Source organism: Micromys minutus, assembly GCF_963924665.1.
Source record: "Micromys minutus genome assembly, chromosome: 11".
Taxonomy (NCBI): domain Eukaryota; kingdom Metazoa; phylum Chordata; class Mammalia; order Rodentia; family Muridae; genus Micromys; species Micromys minutus.
In genome coordinates this window covers 29,789,480-29,803,810 of record NC_137980.1, presented here as the reverse complement: position 1 = coordinate 29,803,810, position 14,331 = coordinate 29,789,480, and the positions used below count along the sequence as shown (strand labels likewise).

General features: G+C 44.9%; 1 protein-coding gene across 1 annotated transcript in view; it reads right to left on the bottom strand.

Annotated features, from left to right (window-relative positions):
* HPSE (heparanase) overlaps nt 1-14,331 on the bottom strand; it is a gene marked incomplete at its 3' end in the record, with an annotated part of 34,312 nt that overhangs the window by 4,900 nt on the left and 15,081 nt on the right. Inside the window, exons 4-10 of the mRNA XM_080925749.1 lie at nt 9,809-9,982; nt 8,313-8,481; nt 7,234-7,281; nt 6,002-6,095; nt 5,505-5,611; nt 3,374-3,488; nt 2,178-2,296 (exon numbers count right to left, since the gene is read on the bottom strand). Coding sequence (XP_080781875.1) covers nt 2,178-2,296; nt 3,374-3,488; nt 5,505-5,611; nt 6,002-6,095; nt 7,234-7,281; nt 8,313-8,481; nt 9,809-9,982 — 826 coding nt within the window. The remainder of the gene's footprint in view (nt 1-2,177; nt 2,297-3,373; nt 3,489-5,504; nt 5,612-6,001; nt 6,096-7,233; nt 7,282-8,312; nt 8,482-9,808; nt 9,983-14,331) is intronic.

Below are 14,331 nucleotides of genomic sequence, written 5' to 3'. Positions count from 1 at the left end.
TGCCCATATACAAGAACACACAAGATATAATAATCACACAAAATAAAGAAGATAATTAAAGGGCTGGAAAGATGGCTCAAAGGTTAAGAGCACTGGCTGCTCTTGCAGAGGTCATGAGTTCAATTCCCAGAAACCACATGGTGGCTCACAACCATCTGTAATGGGATCCAAGGCCCTCTTCACATAAAATAAACAAGCAAAATTTTTAAAAAAGATAATTAAAACAAACAAAGGTGAAGCATGGTGTCTGTCTTTACTCAGAGTGGGTGGGAGGCAGAGGCAGGCAGATCTGAATCCAAGGGCCAGCCTGGTTTCCATAGCAAATTCCAGGCCAGTCAAGTAGACTCTTATCTAGTAAGACTCTAGTCCAAACAAAACAGAACAAATACTAAATCTGTTGACTTTTTATAATGTATGCATTTCTGCAATCCCCTACTTCTTACTATGGACTTTCCATTCAGACAGTCCTCTGTCACTAGAGATAGAAAGTGGTTTGGGGCTAGTGCTAACCTATCAACCATGACAGATTAAACATCATACTCCTTCAAGGGATCATCTGTTCATCCGAATGTGGTGAATTTTTACTGTGTCCATTCCTAAAAACCTCAGGATATTTTCAGTATAGACTATAACAACTAAAATCTTTATGTAAATCTTTGCTGAGTTGCAAATGCCTATATTTAAAGCAATTGTTTTGTTTTTTAAATCTTACTTATTTTGGTTTTTTGAGACAGAGTTTCTCTGTGCCCTGGCTGACTGGAATCTTCTCAGTACACCAGGCTGGTGCAAATTAAGGATCTGCCTGCCTCTGCTTCCCAAGTGTTAGGGCTAAATGTGTGTGTGTGTGTGTGTGTGTTACTACTGCCGGGCGTGTTTTTATTTTTAAAAACTTATTCTTAATGATGTAAAAAAAAAAAAAAAACCAAGTTTTTGGGAGCTCTGAGACTTTACCAAAACACCCCATTCTTATAATGTGAGACCCTAAAGGCACAAAAATGGTTAAAGTCAGACTCAGAAATTTTTCCAGTCATCCCAAGGCTATGAGATCCTGCCTGTGCCTGACAAATAAAAACAATGGCCCAGAGTAATTCTCAGGAAAAACCACAGAATATACTGACTGATAGCCACCTGGCCCTCTAGAAAACCCTAGATAGGATCCGACGTATGTCATAATTAGCTCATGCTCTAATCACCCAATTCTGAGAAACAAAACAAGGACAAAACTCCTCAAAGTTTTGAAATATATCAACAAGTTTCTGAAAATGTAAAAACAAAGTTTTAGTGGACAGGTCAAGCTAAAGTTATACTGACCAAGCTGAGTTAAGACAAAACAAAAATGGCTGCTTTAGGAACAGCTGCCCTACCCCTCCCTGTACTGATTTCCAAGGAGAATGCAAATTGTCAACAATCTTACTGCCAAAGTTTTTCCCTCTTTTTCTCCCCCTTCCTCTCTGCCTTCTGAAAATTATACTGCTGACCAATGGTAAAATAGTAGTTCACCACCTCACAAAAAAGTATAAAAGATGTATGCTTTTTGAGTTCGTGATTGACTCTCCCTGCAAGGATGAGTAACCCCATGTACATAGAATAAAAACCTCTGGTTATTACAGCGGTCTATCATCTAGTTGTGCTCTGTGGGTCGTGCTCCTGAGCTGAGACTCCTTGGGGTCTTACAACATTAATGTGCATGAGTGATCTGCCTGCATATATGTATACTGCGTGTGTGCCTGGTGCCTGCTGAAGCCAGAGTGTTGAATGCCCTAAAACGAGAGTTACAGTTTAAGTGACTTGTATGAGTGCTGGTGCTGGGAATTGAACCTGGGTCCTCCCTCAGCTGGTGCTTTTAACTGCTGAGCCAACTCTCTAGTACGCACACATATGCAAATGTGCTGTCCTTAAGGGTGTAGGGGGGGGCACATCCGGCTTTTTCTACAGGGACATAGGTCCCTAAGCTTCCACAGAGCACGTCCCCCACAGAGCAGTCTCTCCAGCTTGCTAGCAAGTTTTTGAGGTTAGATCCTGCTATCATGAAGACAAGCAGGAAGGGAGAAAGAAAAACGACATGGGTCCCATCCATCAGAGCTATGGAACAGCCAGAGTGCTGGATGCTGGACGCGGAAGTTACGTGCCTCCACAGTCCAGACTGCTGCTGGGAGAAGGCTATGTTCCATACTTACTGATAGATGTTAGTGCAGTGGAGATACACTCGGAGTTTGCCTCTGTCTGGGCCTTTCACTGTTGACATTAACACCTTGGGACCTACCAGTTTCTTGAACAGAAGAGAGAGCCAGTAATCCTAGTCATGGCGGCGGGGGGGGGGGGGGGGGGGGTTGGGAGGGGAGACAGAAAACAGATCTCTGGTTATTTTCTCATCTGTATCTTAACCTGCCAGTGTCAGCTACACAGCTATGGTGTTCCAGTGTGACAATTACCCCAGGGATTGTCATGACCTCAGTAAACGGGATAAGTTCTGACCAGAATAAATCAACTATTTCCAACAAGGAAACTGAAATATTGGCAAAATATATTCAACTCATTCTCTTAAGAATCATTCTTTGAAGAGCTGGAGAGGTGACTCAGCAGTTAAGGGCACCGGCTGCTCTTCCAAAGGGCAAGGGCTCACATTGGAGAGCATCTCATATGCGCTCTGGGGTCTCAGATGGCGCTGCTGCACCAAGCTTCTCGTAGTCAAAACAGATTCAAAGTGCAGTAAATGGGCCAAGTGTGGTGGTGCATGCCTTTAATCCCAGCTCTAGGGAGGCAGAGGCAGGGGATCTCTGTGAGACCGTGGCTAGCCTGAGGTACATAGTGAGTTCCAGGACAGCCTGAGCTACATAATAGAGAGTTCTTGTCTCGAAAATAAATGAGAACAAAACAAAACAAAAACGGAAATGCAATAAGCACTTTCCCACACTAAGTGGCCCCCCAGTCCTGGAGCAGCAACCTTACCTTTGACTTGCTAAAATCTGCAAAACATTCACTCAAATTTTTAAATAAAATGCACACCATACTCCAAGTAGGGTTTTTTCCCTTGTTTTTTTCAAGACAGGTGTAGCCTTGGCTGTCCTGGAACTCACTCTGTAGACCAGGCTGGCCTTGAACTCACTGTCTCTGCCTCCTGAAGGCTGGGATTACCACCACCTAGCTTTTTTGCTTTTTTTTTTTTTTTGGAGGGGGAAATATTTTAAAAATAATTCCTGATTTTTAATTTCTATCCTCGAGTCACAGAAAAAAGAAAGAAAAAAAAATCCAAAAGGGTCCTCCCAGCCACACATGGCTCTTTACTGAGGGCACCAACTATCCCCAAGAGGTTAGTACCGGGCCAGGGCAGACTTCCCTCTGCGCACAGACACAGGAGAATGCGGTCACTTACAGGTAACGGCTCGAAGTTCTCATCCACTAAGTGGTAGTTGCCGGCCCCGAAGAACACCTGCCTCATCACGACCTCTATGCCCATCTGGGCTGCCAGGCCCAATTTATCCAGCCACCTAGGACAGAGTGACAAGAGCTCTCTTTAGGTTGGAAAACAAAGTCATTCCATTCTAATTACATGTAGATTTGTTCATGTAGGTGGGAGGAGTTGACAGGAAACCAACCATAAGAATGTCGTTAATTGAGAATAAGTTGCTCAAAAGGGATGGTAAAGGACACACCCTCCTAGAATGACAGGCTGGAGGAGTTTCTTCCAGGACAAGACAACTTCTGCAGAGCAGAATTAAAGAGACAGTTCCTTATCCAGTGGTCTCAATCCTTCACCCCTACCGTGTGCGCGCGAGTGCATGCGCACACACACACACACACACACATACACACACACACACACACACTCAGGAAAGGGGAGGGAGAGCGAGAGGGAGAGGGAGAAGACAGCAGCCAACAGTGAAGTCAAACGTCGGCCACACAGAACCACAACCAGTCCACTAGGACCATCTCCCTCACATCTTCAGCGAATGGCAAACTCTTCCGTCTTTCAGTTCCGTGTGCCCTTGCAAACACCGAAGGCTCATGTTTGATTCTACTGCATAAAATGGAAGGTGGTGGGCACAAAGGAGTAGGAACGGAAGTGGGGGAGCCTCGGCAGGATCCAGGGTGAAGAGCAGCAGGTGCTGACTAGTAGCAACCCCTGCTCTAAACAACCAAGTGTGTGCAGTGGTCAGTGAGCTGTCACCGACAGTCCCGAAGTCCACAGGTCACCCTCTGAATGTGACGGTAAGTATTTCAGGGCGAAGCTTCTTGAGACTCTGCAATGAAGCTGCACACACACTAAGCGTTCCCGGAACCCAAACTCTGGGAGGACATTCATCCTCATCCCTCCCCTCCCCCACCCTTCTTTCCTCTCCTTACTCACCTCCTTTCTTTTCCCACAGGGTTCATGAGGGAGCTGTGGGCTCCTAGAAAACAGCAAGCTTCCTCGGTGAAGGATTCTGATGGTTTGGACCTTAAACGGTCTCCAAAGGCCTGGCCTTAGCTACTGGTGCTTGTGTGAGGCAGGAAGACCTAGCTGGAGGACGTAGGTCCTTGGGGGAAAGGGTACCAGGTCCTCCTGGCTCCTCTTTTGCTTCTGATCACCCATGAGGTGAACAGTTTAGTACCACTCACTTCTGCCATAACAGTCTGTTTCATAGACCCAAAGGCAACAGGACCGAGCGGTCCAGGGCTGAAACCTCCCATAGTGAGCCCAAATAAACCTTTCTTACACGGTTTATCTTGGGTATTTTTCCACAGTGACAGAAAGATTGCACAAATTCTTTGGCCTGTTTTTAGAGCATAATAATTGTTTCTTTTTTTCCCCCTTAATCCTTCTCCTCCTCTTTATCATCATCCTCATCATCACCACCACCATCATCATCACCGTTACCATAGTCACACTGTGGGTCAGGCTTGGGGCCCAAGAACACTCTAGCAGGCTCTCTGTCACTGACATATCTTCAGGCCTCATTTCGTGTTTTTTTTTTTTTTTTTGTTTTGAGACAGGATTCTTAGTTGTCCAGCCTGGCCTTGAACTCACTCTGTAGTCCAATCAGATCTTGAACATGTCAACCCCCTGCCTCAGTTTCCTGTGTAGCTAGAATAACAAATATGTGCCATCATGCCCAGCCAAACTTGATTTAAAAAATGTTATACTTGTTTGCAACGGTTGGCTGGGGACACCAAGTAAAGATGTCCAACAGGTTTAGCAGACCTTCCATTGAAGTGTTGGAGTGTTCTCGCCTGCATGTGTGTTTGTGTGTACAGTGCCCGTGGAACTGTAAGAGAGCACTGAATCTCCTAAAACTGCAGTTACCATGTGGGTGCTGGGACTTGAACCCCAGTCCTGAACGTGCATCCAGCGCTCTTAACCACTGAGCCATCTCTCCAACCTGGAAAACTGCTTTTTTCCTAAGTCCTTGGCATACAATTTTAGGGCTCTACCCCAGAAACCAGACTTGACACAAGTTTTGGCTGCCATCGGTGGGTGCAGAAGAACTGGGATCTGAGCCTAAGGGCCACACAGTGTCACTCACATAAAGCCAGCTGCAAAGGTGTTGGACAGTAAGGGCGCCCCGCCGCCGTAGGCAGAGCTCGTCTCTCCCAACCAGACCTTCTTGCCAGGTGTCATTTCCTTAGTTACCTGAGGAACAAGGTCATCGAAAACAAGTCAAACACCTCAGCGCTGACTGAACAGTGCACAAAGCACGTGCTGAGTCTCTAGGCTCATCTGTCCTATTGATTACAAATACATCGGTGACTACTCAGGTCTGCACACGTCTCTTTTATGGGCCTGCTAAGGTACCGAAGGAAGAGAAAGAAACATGGCCAATAATAGTTAACTCCACTGAAAGGCCATTGGGAGTATTCCAATTTCTAATCATCATATCTAAATAAGATCCATTGCTTAGGAAACCAAGGAGTGAAACATAGTGTTTACTCTTTAAAATTAGGATAAAAAATGTTGATACACATATCCACAGACACCATTCGACTGTACCATAGAGACTAGTGTGGCATGAAAAACTATTACCTTCAGAATTTTCTGCACAGATAGGATAAACGTGTCCAGCACATCAGAGCTCAGAAAATCTTCTTTGGTAGCAGAACGGCCATTCAAGTAGTAACTAAATTATTCAGAAAAAAAAAATTACAGTTTACTCCCTGCTGTTAAGTCAGTGGTGAACCTTGTTCTTTTTCATACCCTTTCTCATTACTATTACTTTTTAAAAGGCAGAAGTTCTTCCAGAGAGGAACGAACTCGAGGAAGGAACTACTTTGCCCAAATGACTATGTGTCAATCAGTTCCTTCACCTTAGGAAGAGACGGCAGAATACAGGTGCTCAGCGTTACTCATTCCTGGACAAGCAGCTGCTTTTACCTGCATCTGTAGTGCATGGCTCAGTTGGCCACGTGCCTCCATCTTTGTAAGGACTACCACATTACTTAAAACAACATTACATTTTTGTTTCGTTAATATTACAATTTTTGTATAATGACATTCGAGATGCTGCCTGCTCATTACTTGAACTTTTCAAAGTCCATCAACAGTCAGGCAAAAATAACAGTAAATACAACTGGAATTATGTTTTCAGCATTAAGAAATCTTCTTTTGGCAGGAGGTGGTGGGTGGTGCACACCTTTAATCCCACACTCGGGAGGCAGAGGCAGGTGGAACTCTGAGTCTGAGGTCAGCTTGGACAAAGTGAGTTCCAGGATAGCCAGGGCTGCACAAGGAAACCATGTCTCAAAAAAACAAAAAGGAAAAGGGGGTGGGATTGCACAGAGACTTTGTCTAAAAGAATCAGAACAGAAAACAAACCAACATCAGAAAAAAAATCTCTATTAAAAATTTTGTTTGTTTATTTAGAGACACAGTCTTACCCTGTAGCCTTGGTTGTCATGGAACTCAATATGTAGACCAGGCTGGACTTGAATTCACAGAGATCTCCTGAGAGCTAAGATTAAAGATGTGTACCACTACACCCAACTCATTTTTAGTTTCTGTGCGTAAATGTATGTCTGTATGAGTTACATGCACACGTGTGTGTAGTACCCCTGGAGGCCAGACAAGGGTGTTGGATCTCTTAGAAATGGAGTTACAGATGTTTGTGAGCTGGGAACCAAAGCCAGGTCTTCTGAAAGAACAGCAAGTGGAGCTCTTACCGCTGAGCCAGCTCTCCAGCCTATTAGCGGCCATTTGTAATGTAACTAATGTTAGACACACTGACATCAGTAATGGAATATTGTACGGTGAGTACTTACTGGTGCCACGTAAGAGAGTCGATCACTTTTCCGCCAGCCTTCAGGAAACTAGAAGAAACATTTCATGGTGGGGGTCACTTACCCTCAAACGAACGTGTGCTTCGGAAGACCTTTTTTCCCTGGGGATGTCTGATTATGACATGAGTGTCAAGCAACTCAAACATCATTAATCCTACTCGACGTTTGCTCCAGAATCCTTGGAATTTTAAGCCAATGTTTTCTATTTTGGCAAACCAAATAATTGAGCAGCAAACTGTTGACTAATCTGTGGACTACTGGGGCTTCTCCGCTGGAAGAAAAGTGGTTCTGCTTTCTTGCCAAGAGAGCAGCAAAAGCTAAGGAGGAAACCCCTGTCCCTCTCAGAGCTGAAGCCAAAGTCAAGGCCACTGAAAGAAGAGCACGTCACCCTCCTCCCACAGCCCGAGACCCTACAGCTCCAGAGGCAATTTGAATACCTCAGCGATTGATCGCATCCCCTGGAAGAACAAGCTTGACTTCTCTGTCATCATCTAGTTCCCCCTGACCTCCAAGTCAGTCACAGAGAAGACAGAAGTCATCGACATGATCCAGCTCATTGTTTATGTCAAGACCAGTAAGAGTTGGATCAAACAGGCTGAGAGGAGAATCTAGGACATCGATCTATATCCCTTACTCAGGCCTGACAGAGGCACATGTTCCACTTCATCTTCATACAACAAAATTGGGGCCATCTAAACTCGGTTCAGCAGGCTAATTTTAAGTACTTCTTCTAAGCATTAAAAAAATAAGAAGGCTCCAGGTGGTGGAGGCATATACCTTTAATCCCAGAATCTAGAGGCAGAGGCAGGTGAGCCTCTGAGTTCTAAGCCACCCTGGTCTGTATAACAAGTTCCAGGAGAGCCGGGGCTACACGGAGAAATCCTACCTTGAAAAAGCAAGAAAACAGGAGGAGAGAGAGAAGGAGGAAGTGAAGGAGGGAGAAGTAAAAGGGAAGGAGAAGGGGGAAAAGAAGAGGAAGAAGAAGAGGAAGGAGGAAGAGGAGGAGGAAGAGGAGGAGGAGGAGGAGGAGGAGGAAGTAGCTGTTCATCCCCAGTTCCTACCTTCTCAGCAGCTCAACTGTCTTCTTTCGAGGCTGACCAATGTCAGGACCATAGAGTTTTGCGTTTCGGAAAGCTGACTTTTGTAGAAGTTTATGCAGCTCCACAAAGTCTTCTCCCAACTGGGATCCATTGACAGAAATGTGAGCTTTCTTCCAGAAACTGTTGGGCTCTGAAAGACAGCAAGTCTCACACTCACCTCTCACCTGAACATCTGTTCTATAAACACAAGCATACAGCAAGAAACGTTTTTCGAACTACAAAACCTAGAATGTTAAATCTATGGGAATCTGGAAAGCAGGTCATCTCCAGGACTTAGTAGCTTTTTATTTATTCCCTTACAAAGAACAACTGAAAACTGAGGACTAGGGGCATAGTGCAATCAGTAAAACACCAGCCTTGCAAGCAGGGGACCTGAATTTGATCCCCAGACTCCATGTAAAAACAGCCGGACATGGTGGCACATTTGTAAACCTAGCACTGGAGAGGCAGAGACAAGAGGACCTCTGTGGCTTGCTCTCCAGATAGCCTAGTCTACAAGGTGAGTTCCAGGTGAGTTCCAAGGTGAGTGAGAGACCATAGCTTGCTCACATACAAAAAGGTAGGAGGCACCAAGGAATGACACTTTAGGGTGTTCACTTGCCTTTGCACGTTCATGTGTACACACAACATAAACACACAAGCATGCAAGCACACACACAGAGAGAAAACAAGACAAGAAATAAAAAGAATAGGCAGGAGACAGTTCTCATTCAGACAGCCATGTGGAGATTGCATGACAGACTGAGAGACAAATGCAAGGAAGAAAAGCAAACTGCCAACCTCAACATGTAAACAAAGATCAGTTTGCTAAGCACAAGAGGTTTAAAAGACTGCAAAGCTTATGGGAATCTGGGAGGAAGCCAGGAGCTGATGGCTTCTGTGGGTTTTCAAAACAACGTGAAGATGAGCTAATGAGATATTCTGGCTGGTGAAGCATTTCATAGAACACACGTGGACCCGGAAGGGGACAGAACCAACTTTGCGAAACTGACTTCTGATTTATTCATGTGTGTGCAATGGCATTCGACCTTCCCCTATCACATATATTATAATAAAAAAATAATACACACTTGAACAACAAAGGAAGGAAGAAAAAGAAAGAGAGAGGGGGAGGGGGAGAGGGAGAGGGAAAACAATGTAACCAACATCACCAGCATTTAGGGCAGGACAATGACTCAGTTAACAAAGCGCCTGCTGTAGCAAGCAAGAAAGCTTTAGTTCATATTCCCAGGACCCACAATAAATGTTTAGCACAGTAGTACTCCTAGAACCAAGCAATGGCTGGGAGGAGAAAACAGGAATCCCAGAGCTCAGTGGCCCAAAACATCTAGCTAATCACTAAGTTCTAAGTTCAACAAAAAACCCTGCCTCAAAAAATAGGTGGAGACCGATGGAATATGAAAACAGAAAAACATCAAGGGGCTGTATTTATAAATGAAATGTTCCCAGATACATACCGTTGCCCAGTTCCCAGGAGATGTTATAACCCTTGGAGGAGCAGTAGTCGAGGAGAAGCTGGGCATTAGAGCTGTTCCACCGCAAGTCTGGGGTTCTTAATAATGCATTTAGACCAAAGATCAGGTCTAACCTCGAGCACTTAGCAAAACTGTAGAGCATGTCCACTGAGCTTCCTAAAAGGCAAATGGCAGCATTAAGTTACGTTGGCACTGCCGCAGTGGAGACTTCCATGAGTTTTCTTTCTATTGTTTAGTCAAAGGAATTCTGTTCCTAATAAATGACTATCATTATGCCTAGGCAGCGACACAACTGGACAAGCAATAAAGCAGAGAAAAGCCTGGACTGAAGGGCTGGAGAGATGGCTCAGTGGTTAAGAGCACTGACTGCTCTTCCAGAGGTCCTGAGTTCAAATCCCAGCAACCAACCATCTGTAATGGGATCTGATGCCCTCTTCTGGTGTGTGTGAAACAGTGTGCTCACTTATCTTAAATAAATAAATAAATACATCTTTATAAAAAAAAAGTCTGGATTGGGGTTATAGCTCAGATGGTAGAGTCTGGCTAACATGTAGGAAGCCGAGGGTTCTAGTCAGGCCTCAAACCCACTGTCCAGACGAGGAAGGCTTTACACTTCAAACCCTTTGCCTCCACCTCCTAAGCATTGGTGATTGTAGCTTTCTACTTAGGTTTTGAGAGTGTCAACAATACAATTTTAGGGTTTTACACTTTCATTTTTATATGTGCATGGATAACCACCCACACATGTTTGCATGCATGTTTGCCGTACCATCATGTGTATATATGCCTTCAGAGGCCAGAAAAGGACATTAGATTTCCTGGTACTGGAGTTACAGATGGTTGTGAGCTGCCGTGTGGTGCTGGGGACTGGGCCCAGGTCCTCTGCGAGAGCATCCACGGAGGCATCGCTCGGTCCTCATCAATGCAGTTTTAAGTGTGGTCTTTGAATTGGGTATAATAGGTGTAATAAGTCTCTATGATTTTTATATGAATTCTCAAATTATTTATTCAGCAGAAATTCACTCAAGAACTCTTTAAACATAACACACACGTACACACACACACACACACATACACACACACACACAGAGAGAGAGAGAGAGAGAGAGAGAGAGAGAGAGAGAAAGAGAGAGAGAGAGCCTTCTGTATCTGATAAATGTCAAGACTTTCTCCTTGAAAGTGGCTTTGCTTTCTTTGTAATCACAGCAGTGAAGTCTCAGGCTCAACGCTGCTGGCAAAGCCTTGGGTGTAAGGCTTGGTCTGGGGCTCTGTATTCAAATGCTATACACTGGACCCTAAGATCTGGTTGCTCCAAGATGAGCAGATCCTCACACACACCAGCTTTTGTCCTGGAAACCTGCCTCCAAGTTTTCCATGATTGGTTGATAAAGATTCCAGCCTGGGCTGGGCAGAAGAGGGGGCGGAGCAAAGGTTCCAGGGCTTTGGGTCCTGGGCATAGACCAGGAGGAGGAAAGAGAAAGAACAAAGAAGTCACTGTGGGGTAGGTGGATCGTGAGCACAGGGCAGTGAGGGCTGGCCTGCTGGAGTAGGAGTGGCCCAAGTTGAACAAGGCAGTGATATCCCTGAGTTATTGACAGGGGTAGACACAAAATACATAGAGGGTAGAGATCTGCCCAGATCTAGTACTTTAAGGTTTATTATTCATATGAAGGCTTTGTGTCTTTTATTTGAGAAGCATGTGGTCTGAGTGGGGTAAAAAACGCCCAGGATAATATTTACTACAACACTTTGCTAATATTTGCTGTCACCTAGTCCCACAGCACTGTGGCCAGTCAGCAAGGACCGATGTGGACTGGGATTTGAGAAACCACATAGCATTCCACTGAGTCTTTAAAGCCTTCGTTTGGGACAGCCTTGAGCTCACCCCAGACCTTTGCTATGAGGTCTACTCAGCACCGGTGACTGCCCACCTCCACAGTGGGATTGTGTTGGCTATTCCTCAGCAGTCATGTGTGTAGACCCAAAGATCAAGTCCAGTGATCTACACTTGGCCAAAAAGCCTACTGCAAACTGTAGCTCAGCCGCTGCAGTCACACCCATGATCACACTGTATCCCAAGTGTGACACAGAAAGTGGATCAGGGATTTCCCAGTTACAGGGATCTGTAATTGGGACAGGAGTCACACGTTCACCTCTGCCAGTTACAGATAAGAGCAGGAGCAGCGAGCTTATCCTCCAGAGCACGCAGTGGGTCTGCAGTCTCAAACGAGGACCAGACACATCTACTCCAAAGAGAAAGGATGAGAGACATGCTCAGTGGCATAAACTGGGGTCCTAGTACTCGGAAGCCTAAGGCAGAAGAATCAAGAGTTTGGGGCTAGCCTGGACTACAAGGTGAAGAAGCTCTGTCTCAAACAACAATGGCAGAACAAACACATGAAAACTGTTTTGAAAACAAAACCAATGGATAGACGACAGACAGACAGACAGATAAATTCAGGTGTAAGGCATCATGGCTGCCTAGTCCTCATTTTCAAAAAGTCTGGCACACCCGCTTTGTAGAGTATATTCTGTTCATGCTTCTCTTGGCCTCTATTTCTTTAAATTCTCCCAAATGTACCATCAGTTTGTGTATACAATACTGTGAATGTTAAAGTTATGTTTTAAGTTTAACTTACTGTGTATAGGAGATCTATTTAAAAAAAAAAAAAAAAAGCCTGCTCTACTTGCCCAAGGACAGTTACGCCCTGGGATGCTGGAGCGAAGTGGAAACGTCTAGTTTCTTTGGAAAGTCAGTTTTGTCAGATCATGTTTTCCAGAGCAGACATGAAAAAGACTTTTCCTGAAGCAGACACCGGTGAAAGGATGTTTGGATGCAGGAAACTCGTGAAAGGACACCTGACGAAGGAGCATAAATATGGCCCACAGACAGTGGGGGAGGGGCACTGAGCCTTGGTTTGGTTTGCTCCGCCTTGTTACTTTTTGCTAACGACACATGTGTATTGGTTCACCTTACATATCGTTGCTGAGCTCAACTTGTGATAATGCTGCCTTTGAGACAAACTCGACCAAGCACTCAGGTTCCCGAGGCAGCTTGCTTCTTCTGCGGCCTCCCCTCAGGTCGGTTGATGAGCCTGGTGGTTTCTTCAGCAACTGAACTACAGCTGCTGGTTCGTGCCTGGTGTCTGCCTGCCTGCCTAGAGGACTGGTCTGCAGCTGCTGAATCGTATTTGGTGTTTGCTATGGGATTGAATTGCTGCCAAAGAACTCTTGCTGAACGGGTCCACAACTTTTCTCTTCTACTCCCTCTGCTGGTTGGTGGGCTAGAGGAGAGGTTGAACCCTTATTGAAAGTAGGTTGCAAAAACTGTATGCCTGCACTGGAAGCTGTTGTTTGGCGCAGTAATGAGCCAGGTGTTTTCACTTTGGTAAACAAGGTTGGTTGTCCCAGCTGCACAAAATATGTGTGGTCACACATAGGTGAGATGTATGTAGGCAGGAAGTACATCAGAATATATGGTCTCGACCCCTCCTCATGCCTCACTCTGGATGAAGACAGTTAGTACCTAGCCTTCTGTAACCCAATTCATTGCTATTCTCTGGGAATTCTGGATATGGCTCTGGGCACTGTCCACCATCCTGGCCAGTATTAAATGAAACTTACTTTAGTTAGGTAATTGTGGATTTGGTCATTCTCCTCACAGCTTTCAGGTTTAACAAACATCTCCTGATAACATGATAAACACTAATATCTCCTAGGACGAAGGCACTGTACTTCTGAGTTCAAATGTATTCTTAAAAGGAAAAGTAGGGGGCCAGAGGTATGGCACGGTGAGTAAAGGTTTGGTTTGCTAGGATGCATATTGTGGGATTAAATAACTTCCACAAGTTGTCCTCTGCCCTCCACACATGACATCACACACACACACACACACACACACACACACACACCCTGGGAAAGCAGAGAGATCTATGGGATGAATGGAAACCAGGAGACACATTAAAGAAACAGAACCAATCTTCTCTTTTAGTTACAATCTAAATTAGCATGAAGACATTCTGTATAGGGCTGCACTTGAGGGGCTGGAGTCAGAGGGGAGAAAGGTAGAGGAACAGGAAGCTGAGGCTAGCTCCTCAACTCTGATCAGCATAACAAGGCAGCTCCTTCCTTCCTTCTGCCCCAGTAGGCTCTCAACTTAAGCCAGTCATTCTCAACCTGTTTACATTATGATTCATAACAATAGTAAAGTTAGTTATGAAGTAGCAACAAAGAGCATGAGGAACTGTATTAATGGGTCGCAGCATTAAGAAGGTTGAGATTCTTAAGCAGGTCCGATAGGACCTGCACTAGGAAACTTACCTATATTTTCTAGAACACCTATTTTATTTTATTTTATTTTATTTATATACATTTTAGCATCACCAACACAGTGACTCATCTGTACCAAGTCAATTACCTGTTGGTAAGGCCACCTCTGTGAGGCATAAGGATGCTGTAAATCCATCACCTTGGTAACGTATGTCCTCACTAGTCTGTTTCAGAAA